General features: G+C 41.0%; 1 protein-coding gene across 4 annotated transcripts in view; it reads right to left on the bottom strand.

Moving 5' to 3' along the window:
* Nucleotides 1–2155: 2155 nt before the first annotated feature.
* GTF2E2 (general transcription factor IIE subunit 2) overlaps nucleotides 2156–14796 on the bottom strand; it is a 143810-nt gene continuing 131169 nt past the window's right edge. For all 4 annotated transcript variants that reach the window (XM_030194519.1, XM_030194517.1, XM_030194515.1 and 1 more), the window contains exons 7-8: nucleotides 14359–14474; nucleotides 2156–3025 (exon numbers count right to left, since the gene is read on the bottom strand). In XM_030194519.1, the coding sequence (XP_030050379.1) occupies nucleotides 2906–3025; nucleotides 14359–14474 (236 nt within the window). In that variant the 3' untranslated portion in view covers nucleotides 2156–2905. The remainder of the gene's footprint in view (nucleotides 3026–14358; nucleotides 14475–14796) is intronic.

Here is a 14796-nt window from a genome sequence, read left to right as displayed (position 1 = left end):
CCAGTGTAAGATACTACTATATGAGGATGACATGCTTATTTTTATGTCCAACCCCATGAGTCCCTACCATCTTTGCTGGAATAACCTGACCACTCTGGTAAAATTTCTGGGCTTAAAATTAATGTAGACAAGACTGAGAAATTGCTATTTAATGTGACACCCACAGAATTCCAGCTGTTTCCCTTCAAAGTGGCAGATAAGTGCTTTTGATATTTGAGGATTTTTATCTCCAATAAATATTCTGATCTGTATCAGCTCAAATTATGATATACTAACAAAGCAGGTACGACAGGATTTAGATTTCTGGAAATCATGCTGGCTCACCTGGTGGGGCAGGGTGGCCACTATGCGTATGATGATGCTTCCTAAGTTGTTTCTTCTATTTGCTCAGCTGCCTCTTCAGATCCCAAGTCTACAGTTTAAACATTGGGATAGGCTCATGAGGTCTTTTGTATGTGGGCATGGGCAACGTAAAGTCAGTTGGAAAATACTTCAAAACTCTAAGGCCAAGGGGGGTGGGAACTGCCTAATCTAAAAAGATACTATAAGGCAGGAGTACTTAAGGCACCGTCTGTGCCACTGGAGAAGACCATCTTATACCCCCGTTCTATATTTGAATTGGAGAAGGTGAGTGGAAGGAAGGAAGGTGGGGACAGGGAATCAGACCTGCAACAGCATGTTTTTCTTTGGTGGAAACGTGGAGAGAGGTGAGGACAGTAAGTTGTCCGAGGGGGAATACTCACCCTTTTAGCATGCTTAAAGATTATTGCCCTTGGTCTACAGGGTACTTTTCTTCCCTATGCTCTAAGTTTGGAGAAGCAGGATTCTCCTCCTGTAGGGACTTATTTGTCCAAGGTACTTCTCTATCACATGAGCAACTACAGGGCCTCCAGGGTTATAGGGTTCCCTTTTACCAATATTTCCAAGGCAGGGACTTCCTTTTGGGAAGAGACATGAAAGACAACTTACATAGAGAACCTTCCAGGATAGAAGTTGTGTTGTTTTAACTTGGACACAAAAAAAAAAGCTTCTTTCTAGGCTTTATGCAGAGCTACTTACTACCTTACCCACATTCGCAGGTTGCCACTAACAGAAATGGGAAGTTGGCTAGGGAGCCCCCTAGGGGATGACAACTGAAAGGTGGTCTATTACTAAATATAACCAACTTCAATTTCAGATTCTACATATAACCTATTGGATGATGGTTAAGAGCATGAAAGCGGGGGATGGGGCCTCAGGACAATGCTAGAGGCAATAAGGGCACTGAGGGACTTTGGAGCATATGTGGTGGAAGTGTTATGGGACAGGGTCTTTGCGTGGACGGGGTAAAATTGGGCTAATAAGCAGGCATGTTTACTTGGTCTGCTACCACATTGGTCTCCTGAGGATGGTCCCCCAAAAGGGGTTGCTCACTTGCTAATCTTAGTGGCTACAATGGAAACTGTGAGAACTTGGAGACACCAGGGGGGCCCCATGGAGTCCGACTGGCTAAGTACTCTGAGGGAAATTAAATTATATGATAAGATCACAATGGAGTTGAGGAGTAAGGGGCATGAATATCGGTCCCAGTGGCAAAATGTAGCTGATTGAGGGTGATGGAAAGCCTTTTCCTCCATCCTGTAAGTAGACGTTACCATTTGTCTACTCTGCTCACCATTTATTTTTAAGTTTTAATTTTATTTCTTTTAAGTTCCCTATTCATTACCATGTCCGTAGATCTCTTTCCAGGACTCATTCCTAATAGCTTGTTGGGGAGGGAAGGGAATTGTTATGGAGTTGTAACAAGGAGGAAGTACAGGTATACTGAGATGGGATTTTGTTATCACCTTAGGAATTTTCCAGTCACTTGATACTGCTTGAGGATGGGTTGAATAGGTTCAGTGCTATTACTGGTTATTAGCAAATTACCATAATAGTGTGCTGTATGGTGTTTGTTGCTACCCACCTGGAGTTGTATAACTTGTATGTGTACATTGAAAACTTTAATAAAAATGTACAGTTTCAAAAAAGAAAAAAAAAAGTTAGCCATGTAGTTGCTTGGGATTTTTTCACCCTTTCCTTGAATGTTCAGTGATGGGTTAGAGTGTCCCACATGCTTAATGGATTTTAAAATTGTAAAACAGCTGATAACCTCCAGGAAAAACAAAAAGACAGATGACATGGGAGAATGATGCTGATGTTTCAACAAAAACAATTAGTCCAGACAAGACATGACCAATTTCCAAATTAGACTGACAGATCAGGCATACACAAACTGTGGAAGCATTTAAACAACCCAAATATTTCAAATAGCATTCTGGTACATTGAGGTGATATTTTCACGCTGATGAAAGAAGGCAGGTAGGCATCTTTAGAGAATGGAGCAGAACAGCACTGAAGTGCTCATGTCTTGAAGGAGGCTCCCCTCCAACAAAGAAATTAAAGCAACTAGTCAACCAGGTTTGCCACTGCGATGGGGGTGGAATTAAGTTGGGAGAAAAGGGAATAAAAGATTTTTTTAACAATGATTTTATTACAAAATGTTTGTCTTTTGGGGAAAGATAAAAATGAAATATTGCATTCAAATTTATCTGCAAACTTGCTTTAAAGAAACAGAGAGAGAAAACCACACACTTACTTAACCAAACCAAATAAAAAAACATGCAGACCTGGGGAACCATTTTTTTTTTTTAACCTTTAGAGAGTGACAAAGGCGGCTTACATAGCTCATAGTATCACAGTAACAACCAAGTAAATGAAAGCAAAAATATCTTAATCAGGTAATCTTCACCCACTCTGTAAAGAAAAGTATCTTTACAGCTGCAGAGAGGGAACCTGCCATTGTCACTGTGCAGTCAAGTCCTGAGAGATCCAGTGGAAAGACTCCTGCATAAATAAGCTTTCTGCTCCATAGTCAAGAACAAGCTCACTGTTTGCCAGGAGTCACATCCGAGTAATCCTTCAATACCCCTGCCAAGTGATCATTGAGAGTCTTAAATTTGCGCTTCTTTTGGGAGGCAGGTTTCTTCCTCTTCTGGACAGGAAGCTAAAATGATAAGAGAACAAGAAACATTCAAATCAGTGCTTAAGATCTATCTTTGTGTGGCTCTGGCTCCTTCACAATCATCACTACAGCAATCATAGTATCACACCAGTCCAGTACACCATATGAGATTGGCCAGTTCTGGTTCTCAGCATTTTCATCACGACTATTCATGAAGTTATAGTTGCACACGCTTAACTGAAAAAACAGAATTAATTTGAAAATGTAGTTATCCTAACTAGGAGTATTCACTTCCAGTCCTTGAAAGCCACAAAACTAGTCAGATACGCTTATATATATTTGGTTTAAGAATCAAGGTAGTTTGCATACTTTGACTATGTGACATAACAGATGTCTGTTGGCCTTGAAATAATTTGAGAGAACCCTGATGTTAAAGAGTTTATAATACCAGAACTTGGTTGATGTAACAAATGTCATACTTGAACTACACTTGAAAATGTTTGTTTCTCGTAGAGTCAATGTAATATAGCTATGTACGCCTCATATCCATGCACACTGTCAAAGGGCTTCACGAGAAAAGCAACTGCACAGACAATAGCCTCTAAAGTAAAAATGTAAGCAATAATCAGTATAATTATTTTTATTTATTTTTGAATTTTACTCACACCCTTTTCAGTAGTAGCTCAAGTACACTGGCTATTTCCCTGTCCCCAACATCTTGGCTCTTGAAAATATAACACATTTAACAGATAAATTTCATCAAACGTGTTTTTTGCCCACCCTCGCTCCATCCAAAACCATATCCCTTTTTTTAAATGTATAACTTTAGTCATTTTATGAGTAAAAGAGCCAAAGTGATATGTTGAAGTTTCCTGGATTAAAAAATACTTCAAGTAACCAAATATAAAGAAAGTCAAAGAGATAAAATCAATCAACAATAAACTCTTATCTGTATCAAAATCCAACAGTATCAATTTATAATCGCTACAATCCTGATGCAGAGTATGATATGAACCTGGAGGAAAAAGCTGCACAGGGCCTGGTTGACGCAGGGAAATGTGCAGCTATGAAAAAGACCAATATTAAATGTATGCACCTTGAAACAGCCAGTAAGGGGAAACTTTGGCCACAAGTTGGTGTTTGGATTATTGGAATAATTCTTGATTTCAAAAGTTAACCCCCCTGTTTAATAAACTGCACCAGCGGCTGCCGTGCAGCCAATGCCAAGGCTATCTGAAATTTTTTAAAAACTTTAATCGTACATATTTTGAGCTAGATTGCTTGGGATATTTACTGATATTCTGGAATGGGAACTTCCTGCCAGGGATTGGGGGGGGGGGGGGGGGGAACGGTTTCAGGTTGGTGAAATACCTTTTGGAGGAGGACGGGCATAAGTTGGTGTCCTCTGCATAAGTTAAAGAAAAATATGAGCTCCCAGATAGAGATGGGTTCCAGTACATGCATGTGGTGTGCTTGTAAGCAGAGAACACAGCTATGTTTGACGCATCATATTTTAACCAGATGTGGATTAAAGAGGTGGTAGAGAACGGTTTGATTAATTTGTTTTACACTAGGTTTTCAAAAGCCTAAAAAGAGTTTCACTGTTAACACCACAGCACAAAAATTTGACACAGGATTTGGGGGTGGAATATTCAGAAGGCAATTGCTAAGACGAAGTGGTAAGGGGTAATACATTGATAAAGTAAATGACCAGTCAGATAAGACCTGTATGGTCCATTTCATCTGAACAGCAAGGCAGCCAGAGTGCTATCTGTCAGTCTGTATAGGTTACACATCTCTTTGCCCTGCTTGGTGTGTGAAAGTCATTTAAATTTTGATTTTGTTCCAGTCTCTTTCTATACAGGGATTCTGTGTAATGCATGCTTGAATTCTGTCTGTTTTTGTTCCCGCTTCCACCCAGAGAATATTCCAGGCATCCACCACCCTCTCTGAGAGAAAGTTTTTCCTGATGTTAGTCCTAAATTTACCACCATCAATCTCAATTCATGAACTCTACCTTCTATTGCTTCTCCATCTCTGAAAAAGATTTGTTCTCATTCAAGTATTTAAATGTATGTGTCACACATCATGTTCCTCCCGGGTATGTTTACAGGATAAAACACAACATAACCTAAGAATAGCCATACTGGTTCAGACCAATGGTCCATCTAGCCCAGTATTTCTAGCCCAGTATCCTGCTTCCAACAGTGGCCAATCCAGGTCACAAGTACCCAACCGAAACCCAATTGTGTATTTCTAAAATCATCTTTTCTGGCTAGAATCAAAGCAGTGTACAAATCTACTCAATAGACTATCTCAATTGGGATTAGAGAATGACATGGGGACATGGACCTGCGGGGATGGGGACGGGGCCAAACTTTGTCCACGTGTCATTTTCTACTTTGAAGTCTGTTTATGCTTGAGTGATGCAGACGATGATATTTTGATTTTTTGAAAAAACAAGCAAACATGCTGGCCACAACTAGCAAAATTTGCATGAGTGATCCTATACATTCCTGCTACCAGCACATCTTCTGAGAAGACATCTTCTATTGCAGGAAGGACTGTGGAAGACAAGAGAGCTAGACTGAATCCTGAGATTGTTGATGACCTATTCATCCACAGATTTAAAAAAAAATCATAACAGTGCTTCATAGGGCATATTTCTCCCCCACTACGGCATACAGAATGGGTTGCATTTTGTACCCCTGGACATTTTACAATGTAGTAGAAGTCACCTATTGGGGTAGTAGAAGTCAGCTGTTGTTAGGGTTGGAAGGGTAGAGGGTGGTGGTGGTGGGGGTTATTATAGTTGCTCGTTGTTGTTCCTGTTTTCTATTTGTTATTTATAAACAACAGTTGCACATAATATTGTTCCTTTTTATACTTAAATAAAAAGATGTAAATATAAAATCATAAATGTTCGAAGGCTTCTGCAGATGAGGACAGAGCCCACAGGGATGGGGTGGGGACAGAACCTGTGGGGACAGGGCGGGGACAGAGACAGAACCCATGGGGACAAACTCTGTCCCAATGTCATTCTCTATTCGTGATACAGCTTTTGCTTGGTTTCAATTATATCTTTATGATCAACTTTACGTCGTTCATTTTCAGAATGACACGTTAACACCTTTTCTGCTGTACTCAAGAGTACCACAGGGTTCTATTTTCTCCCCTATGTTATTCAATATCTTTATGGCACCTTTTCTCACCTTGGCTCAACCCTTAGGCTTCACAACTTATGCATACACAAACGACATTCAACTACTATATCCTCTAGATCACCATAGTTCTGAAACAATTTCAGATGCTAACTCTAAACTGACACAAATAGCCATGTGGCTTCACAATAATAGGCTTCTGCTTAAATCCTGATAAATCAAGATGTATTCTATTTTCAAACTCCCCTAATATTGTTTTGACACACCCTCTCATGCTCTCCTCAATCCCGATTCCTCAACATTCTACTGTAAGGGTCCCAAGAGTAGTCTTAGACGAGAAAGTCATTTTGACCACAGACCAACACCATGATTCACAGATGCTTCTTTCGTCTCCGACAAATCAGATCAATTAAATCTTTGATACTCCCCTAGGCTTTAAATATCTTGATTCATTCCCTTGTTATAGCCCAACTTGACTACTGCAACGTCCTCTACAATGACCTCAATCAAAAAGATATCCGTGTTTACAACTCATCCAAAATACTGCCATTAAATTGATTACCGGATTGAAAAAAATTTGATCATATCTCTCCACTGTCTACAAAACATTGCTCCTAGTGCATCAGATTTTGGGGTCTGGTGAACCTCAATATCTTTCCCATCTTTTGACTCCCTATACTCCCTCACAAACACTAAGATCAGCAACTCAACTTTGCCTGGTCATTCCCTCATTTAGGGAAATATTTCATGAGCATACTCGGGCAGCTATTTTTTCAATATAAGGTCCCAAAAATTGGAATAAACTCCCACTATGCCTGGATGAAAATACGACACATCAACAACTTAAAACTGATTTTAAAACATTTCTTTTTCAGGATGCCTATAATTGAGGCCATGATACCTACAATTATGGCCTCCCTTTTCAGAGGAGTCTGGAGAACAGCCTATCCCCCTACTTTTGTTCCTCCCTCTGCTATAGTTCTACCTCCTTTCTTTTCGTACCACATCCAGTTCCCCCTCTTCTAGTTTCCTTTACTTCTCTTTTTAGTATGTAAGCCGCCTAGATGTATTCTGCGATGGGTGGGGTATTAAACCCTCAATAAACTTGAAACTTAAAACATCTCATGCAAAAGAATGTCATTTTTAAAACACGAAAGAGACTCCACACAGCACAACAGCCAAACAAGTTAAAAACAGAAATATAGAGACAAAAAAAATCAAAATGTGCAACCAGTGAGACAACCAAACACACTGTCTTCAAGTCTCTTCTCAAATGTCTTGCCACCAACCTCATACCATTTTTCCAACCTTCTTCTGAACCTCTTCAAATCTCTATGTCCTTAGTAAGATATAGCCTCCAAAACTGAACACAATACTCCAAGTGAAGCCTCACCAACAACCTGTAGAGGGCATTAACACCTCTTTTCTTCTGCTCTTTGGTCTCCCTCTATGCAGCCTAGTATCCTTCTGGCTTTGGCCACCACCTTGTCACATTATTTTGCCACCTTGAGATCCTCAAATACTATCATCCCAAGGCCCCTCTCCTGATTCGTGCATGTCAGCCTCTCATCCCCTATCACATACAGTTCCCTTTGAGTATCTAAACCCCAAGTGCATCATTCTGCTCTTCTTCACATTAAATTTTAACTGCCAAACAGACCATTCTTCTAATTTTTGCAGATTAATTCTCATGTTGTCTATTCCCTCCAGGGTGTCCACTCTGCTGCAAATCTGTATGTCATCTGTAAAGAGGCAATCTTTACTTTATAACCCTTCAGCAATGTTGCTCACAAAATATACTGAACAGAATCAGCCTGAGTGCTGATGCCTGAGGCACTTCGTTACTCACCTTTCTTTCCCCCAATTAAATTCCAATTACCATTACCCTCTGTTGCCGGACAGTCAAACCAGGCCACCGCTTTGTGTCCTGAATTCAGCCCACTCAGTTTAATACTGAGTCTCCTATGAGGAAACACATAAATGGCTCTGCTGAAATCCAAGTAGACTACATCTAGAGAATGTCCTCAATACAATTCTCTGGTCAGCAAATCAGATTCGTTTGGCACAATTTTGCATTGATAAAACCAAATTGCCTTGGATCTTGCAACCTACCACATTCTAGGAAGTTAACTATCCTTTCCTTCAGCAGTGCCTCTATTTCTTTTCCAACCACTTAAATGAGGCTTACTGGCTCGTGTTTCCCCACTTCGCTGCCACCATTTTTGTGAAGAACGACCATATCTGTTCTTCTCCAATCATGTAGAACCTCTCCTGATGCCAAAGATTTATTAAGAGGACCTGCCAGAATCTCTCCGAGTTCACTCAATATCCTGGGATGTACAGTATCTCATCTGGCCCCACGGCTTTATCGACTTTTAGTTTTTCAAGTTGTTCTTAAATACTTTCTTCTGTGAATGGTGCAATATCTACTCCATTCCCATATATACCTTTGTCAGCAGACTATGGTCCTTTTTCGGAAATTTTTTTTTTGTGAATACTAAACTGAATTATTTAACCTGTTCAGTTTTTCCTCATCGCTCTCCACATAGTTGTTCTCAGCATTTTTCAGTTTTCAATTTCTAGCCTTTTTCCATTCCCCAAAACACCTGAAAAAAGTTGCCACCTATCTTTACATCTCTAGCCATTTTTTCTTCCGTCTATGCTTTTGCCAGCCGTATTTCTCTTTTCACTTCTTCGAGTTTATCCAGTATTATTTTCTTTTATTTAGTATTTCTCTTCTTGAGTTCTTCTATATTTCATGAATGCTACCTCTTTTGCTTTTATGTCCAGACACGTTTGGAGAACCATATTGGTTTCATTTTCCTCTTGTTTTTATCTACTTTTTTTGTTGTTGTTACATTTGTACCCCGCGCTTTCCCACTCATGGCAGGCTCAATGCGGCTTACATGGGGCAACGGAGGGTTAAGTGACTTGCCCAAAGTCACAAGGAGCTACCTGTGCCTGAAGTGGGAATCGAACTCAGTTCCTCAGTTCCCCAGGGCCAAAGTCTAAAGTCTACCACCCTAACCTCCTTACAAAAATCTTATATCTCTTTTCAGCTTGAATGACTGTCTTCCCACTTCTCTTATATCCTCCCATCCCAACAGCTTTCTTCAGGTACTGCCCCATTTTACAAGTCAGCATGTCTGAATTCCAGGACTTTGAATTTTATATGTCTGCATTCCACTTTTGCTCTTATATCAAACTATACTGTGCAACGATCATTACTGCCCGGGGGGGCATCCACTTGAGCATTAGACATTCTTTCTCCATTTCTGAGTACTAGAGTCAGCACTGCTTCTTCTCTCATGGATTCCATCACCATTTATTGGAGCAGAATACCCTGGAAGGTATCGACGAACATTCAGCTTCTAATTCTGCACATAGGACATTCCAATTTGCATCTGGCAGGTTGAAATCTCCCAGCCAAAAGAAAGACTAGGGAAGGGCCAATGGACTTCCACAAAGGAACCAAACCCAGAGGTCAATATAGATAAAATCCAGATTTACTGTCCAAAATCAATAAGATACAGATATACTATCAGACTCGACACAGAGCCACGCTTCAGCAATTCAGTGCCTGTTTCAGGAGTCGGTATATCTGAACTGTGATTGAAATGACCTGTTCAGAAATGCTAGAGCCCCACGATATACACATATGGAGCTCTAAAAGTGCAAAATCTGTCTGGTATAGTGGTGCTGAGGTACACAAAATGAAAATACTCCAGCAACAGCACCTCTCCTGTCATTCCCAAATGTTGGACATCTATGACCAGACTTCTGTCCAGCTTCTCCGTTTGTGCTGGAGGTCTGTAGATGACACCTGTGTGGATAAATATTCCATGAAATGGCAGAGAATGCTCAGTTGTGTAAGATACATTTTAAAATATTTACTCACGTGATTGTAGGAAATGTGGCAATTCAGAAGATACTTTTAAGCACTGTGTGTGGGACTGCCCAACTACACAGAAATTCCAGAAAAAAAGTCTTGGAATATTTCACAGTATTGAAAGGTGAATAAATAGAAAAGGAAAGAAGTCCTTTTCTTAAATGAGGCGTGCTCATACTGTTTGTCAGGAAGGCCTGTCATTACAAAAGAATGTATTTTGATAGTGGATAAGCAACAACCCATTAGATATTACATTATGGAGAAATAAAATACATGACTTGCTAAGGATGGACAGGCTATCAGTGCAAAGAGCTGTGAAAGAAATAGTGCAGAAGTTAAAATATGGGAAACTTTGAAGGACATTTCCAGACAAAGTTTGGCACAGTGCATTGGTGTTCAGAGCAGGGAGCTGGCAATGAAGGTGCGGTGTTGGTAGGCAAGGTAATCTATGCCTTCTGCTGCAACATCAGCCATTGATGCTTTAAATCCAGGCTCACTGCATAACAGCCACATGAGACCAAAGAGGAATGTGCTCCTTTGGTGCTACACTGGGGGCCCCTCCTCTATATTGTTTTGATGCTAATGATGATGATGATAATAATAATAAGATTTCTGCACTATGGTGAAGAGGAAAACTGGAGAACACTGATCACACAATTTAAAAAAAACAAAAAAATAAATGAGAAAACAAATACATCCAAAAAAAATCAATAATGGAAATTCTTCAAGAGCACTATTCCAATTAGTCAAATCCTTGACACACCTCACCCAGACTCCCGAAGAGGTGAATAATTTGGCAGACGCCTTTGCAGACTACTTTCAATCTGAGGTAGAAACTACTCCAATCCATCCCTAAATCCCTGAACATACCTTGCTTCAACCTCAACACAGAAGATAGATGCCCAGTGGACAGATGATGGGACTCCTTTATTCCCATAAATCTACAGGAATTTGGATCCATGCTATCAAAATTCTCTAAAGGATCCTGCTCTTTGGATCCATGCAAAGCGGAACTTCTCAAACTCACCCCCCACCCCATCCATAATGGATCACGCCAGAAAGCTGATAGAAACCTCAATGATGGAAGGGAAATTTCCCAGGGAGATGGGTGATATTTTCACACCCCTCCTAAAGGTGCATCTCTCAAGAAATCGCTCCTTAAGAACTACCGTCTAGTGGCCAACATATCGACACTAAAGAAAATCATGGAAGTGCTAGTAGCCACCCAATTCCAAGACTACCTGGATAGTCATCAACTGCTAGATCCTATGCAATCTGGATTCAGAACCCTCTACAGCATTGAAACAGTAATAGCAGGGCTACTATCGGAATGCCTGTTACTAATGGACAGAGGTCAACAAATCTTTGCTATGCATCTGGACCTATCAGCTGCCTTTGACCTGGTGAATCATCTGCTCCTACTGAAAATAATAGCGGAAGTAAGCATCATGGGAATAGTTCTGGACTGGTTCTCTGGATTCATACAACACAGGTCAATTTAGACAAAATGGCACCAATCTCTCTTGCGTTCTTGGCCCATGAAATGTGATGTCCCACAGGGTTCCCCACTATCACCAATCCTATTTAATTTCTACTTCAAAGACCTAGGGGCCATAATGAATCCATTCGAGATTAAATACTTCTCTCATGCTGATGACATTATACTCCTATTCCTATGGCAAAACCAAAACACAGTACACGCCCTGATGAACAAGGTCTTCAATTCACTGTTCAACTGGTTCTGTTCTTTAAACCTAAAGATTAATCAAGACAAAACGAACATCCTCTGGATCAGAAAAGACTCACTAGGCCCGCCCAACCTACTACCCAAACTAGCAGGCTCCTCAACAACCTAAGTCAGAGGTAAAATTTTAGGGATCTGGATTCACACTTAACTATGGTCACTCAAATAACGGAGTCTGTAAATGCTTCTACAAACTAAAATTTCTCAGACATGTTAAATATCTACTGGAAGTGAAACATTTCCAAATTATTGTACAGGCATTGGTACCAGCTACACTGGACTAATGCAACATAGCATATCTAGGCCTCCAGGACAAACTAATCAGAAGAAGGAGGTCGATGGACTGATCACACCACTCCTTAAGGAACTTCACTGGCTCCCCTGCAAAGCAAGAATCGAATTCAAGCTACTGAACTCAATTTTCACAAGGTCTCTATGGCCTATCACCAGTCTAACAGCCCAAGAGGCCTCTCAGGTCTCTTAAGGACAAAGCTTATCATACCCAATATCCAAACTTGCCAGCTCAGACGAACCTTCAACACCACTTTACAAGACAAAGGCATGGAGCTATGGAATGACTTACCCTCATGGAATGTACAGAACTAACCCATTTGGAGACACTGCCTCAATCTTCCTTCCTCCCAAAAGGCCACCTTCATGGGCTGTCCTCAACACTGCCTGAATACCATACCCCATGTCTGGCACACAAAAGCTTCCTCTTGCATTCAGCATGTTGCTGCTTCCCATGACACTTCAAGCTCCCAGAGGCTGCCCGAATTCCATTTTTGGTTTCGGATTTGGCATTGAAACTGGATTGAAACCTGAAACTCACTCCTCCCAGCCTCGTGATCACTTCCCACCAAATCCCACCTTAGAGAGGCCTGGTGGTCTAGTGGTATTCTTTGGGGGAAGGAACGAATTCCTTGTTTCTGCCATGTGCTGCTGCTCCATCGCAGCCATTCTGCAACTGGAACCAGCTCCTGCTATTCTTATGTTCTTATGATGACCCAAATGCCCAACTCAACTGAGTATGGGAAGTAAGCCACAGACCCAGTCCAATGATGTATGAGATATCAGTCTATCATTTGCTGGAGACAGAGAACTGAAAAGGAAGCAGATGCATGGTGCCTTATATAGGGCAAGATTCACAGGTGTTTGATCTGTGTCTCCATCTGTTTCTAGAGGGGCATAATTCATTCTTCTAGACTCGTCTGATGGACGATAAGGAATTTTTTTAACCAAATTAAAAAAAAAAAAAAAAAAAAAAAAAAAAACTTACTTCATGTTAACAAATAAATCAAGTTTTCCAGAGTTACTTAGTACTATATATTGGGCATTTGGGTCAGGGTCCAAAGTGACCCCAGAGTAGTATCAATATCAAAATAAAGTCCAAATGTTCTCACATAGTATTAATGATTTTCTTTTCATGACAGGCAGTGAGAATTAATGCAGGCAGATTTCCTGATAAAACACATAGACCAGGACAATACTTAAGACACATCTAAACACTTTCAATGAGAAAAGTCAATCAAAATAAAAGAACTTACTTATAGGGACTTTATGTTTTAAGTTTCAGTATTCTGCTGTATGAAGTACCGTATTTTTCGGACTATAAGACGCACTTTTTTCCCCCAAAATTTGGGAGGAAAATGGGGGGTGCGTCTTATAGTCCAAAGGTAGATTTGGCTGGCTGGCTGGCTGGCCGCCCCCCCACCCTCCGAGTTCGGGGCCGCCCTCCCCCCGGTCCTGTCACCACTTCTCCCTATTCACGTCACGCGATCTTCCCTGGTGGTCTAGTGACGTCGGGGCAGGAAAGAGCCCCCTCTTTCCTGCCCAGTGCGCTGCTCTCCATCCTCCTGTATGCAGCCTGACGGTCTCTGCGAGATTCAAAATGGCCGCCGAGACTTCAATTCTCGGCGGCCATTTTGAATCTCGCCGAGACCGTCAGGCTGCATACAGGAGGATGCAGAGCAGCGCGCTGGGCAGGAAAGAGGGGGCTCTTTCCTGCCCCGACGTCACTAGACCACCAGGGAAGATCACGTGACGTGAGTAGGGAGAAGTAGTGACAGGGCCGGGGGGAGGGCGATCCCGAACTCGGGAGGGAGGGATTCGGACAAGACACACCGGAGCACCTAGGTTTTAGAGGAGGGAAGAAGGAAAAATTTTTTTTTCCTATTTCCCTCCTCTAAAACCTAGGTGCGTCTTATGGTCTGGTGCGTCTTATAGTCCGAAAAATACGGTATGTATTTTCATTTTATAATATTAAAAAAACCTTACATCTGAAAATTACTTTTAGATTACATTGTGTCACCACTGTTATCCAATTTATATATTTTCGCAAATCTCTCCCCCATTCAATTCTATTCAAGAAACCTTCCAATGTCAACAGGAAGCACAGTGATAAAACCAGAAGAGACCATATGAAAGAGATGTACCAACACTAATGCAAACCCAGGAAGAGGCAGTAGTAACCATGAGTTTGAAGGCTAGGTGGTTCAGGAAACTTTTTTTATTATTATGTTTAAATCAGAAATGTACCTTTGCAAATAACATTAACCTTAAATTGAAAAAAAGTTCTTACAATTTTCTTTGGTCCCGATTCCTGCATGGAAGAGATACCCTGCCTCTTCAAATAGTCCTCAATTTTCTCTTCATCCATGGAATCCACAGGAATGCTCCTCCAAAGCTTCTGGAACTCTGCAGGGCAAAACATACACATGCCTTAATTCACTAACTATAAAGATGGTACGCATTCATTTTACAGCAAGTGAAATAAAGAACTGAAATGCAAAAGGCAGTGAACACTAAACACCAAGTAATACTGTGCTGTCAGATGACTTCAAATTTTCTTTTGAAACTATGGCTTTTATACATAAGAGTAGCAGCTTTCGTATGCCATACATTCTCAGAGATATTATAATGCCCTGTAAGGGACCATCAGGGCCAGAACAAATGCTCACCAACTATTTTTTCCTCTTTTAAATCCCACCATCCCCTCTCCTCCCTCCCCGGACAGCAC

This window comes from Microcaecilia unicolor, chromosome 2, assembly GCF_901765095.1.
Source record: "Microcaecilia unicolor chromosome 2, aMicUni1.1, whole genome shotgun sequence".
In the NCBI taxonomy this organism is placed as follows: Eukaryota; Metazoa; Chordata; class Amphibia; order Gymnophiona; family Siphonopidae; genus Microcaecilia; species Microcaecilia unicolor.
This window is presented reverse-complemented; position numbering and strand designations above follow the sequence as displayed.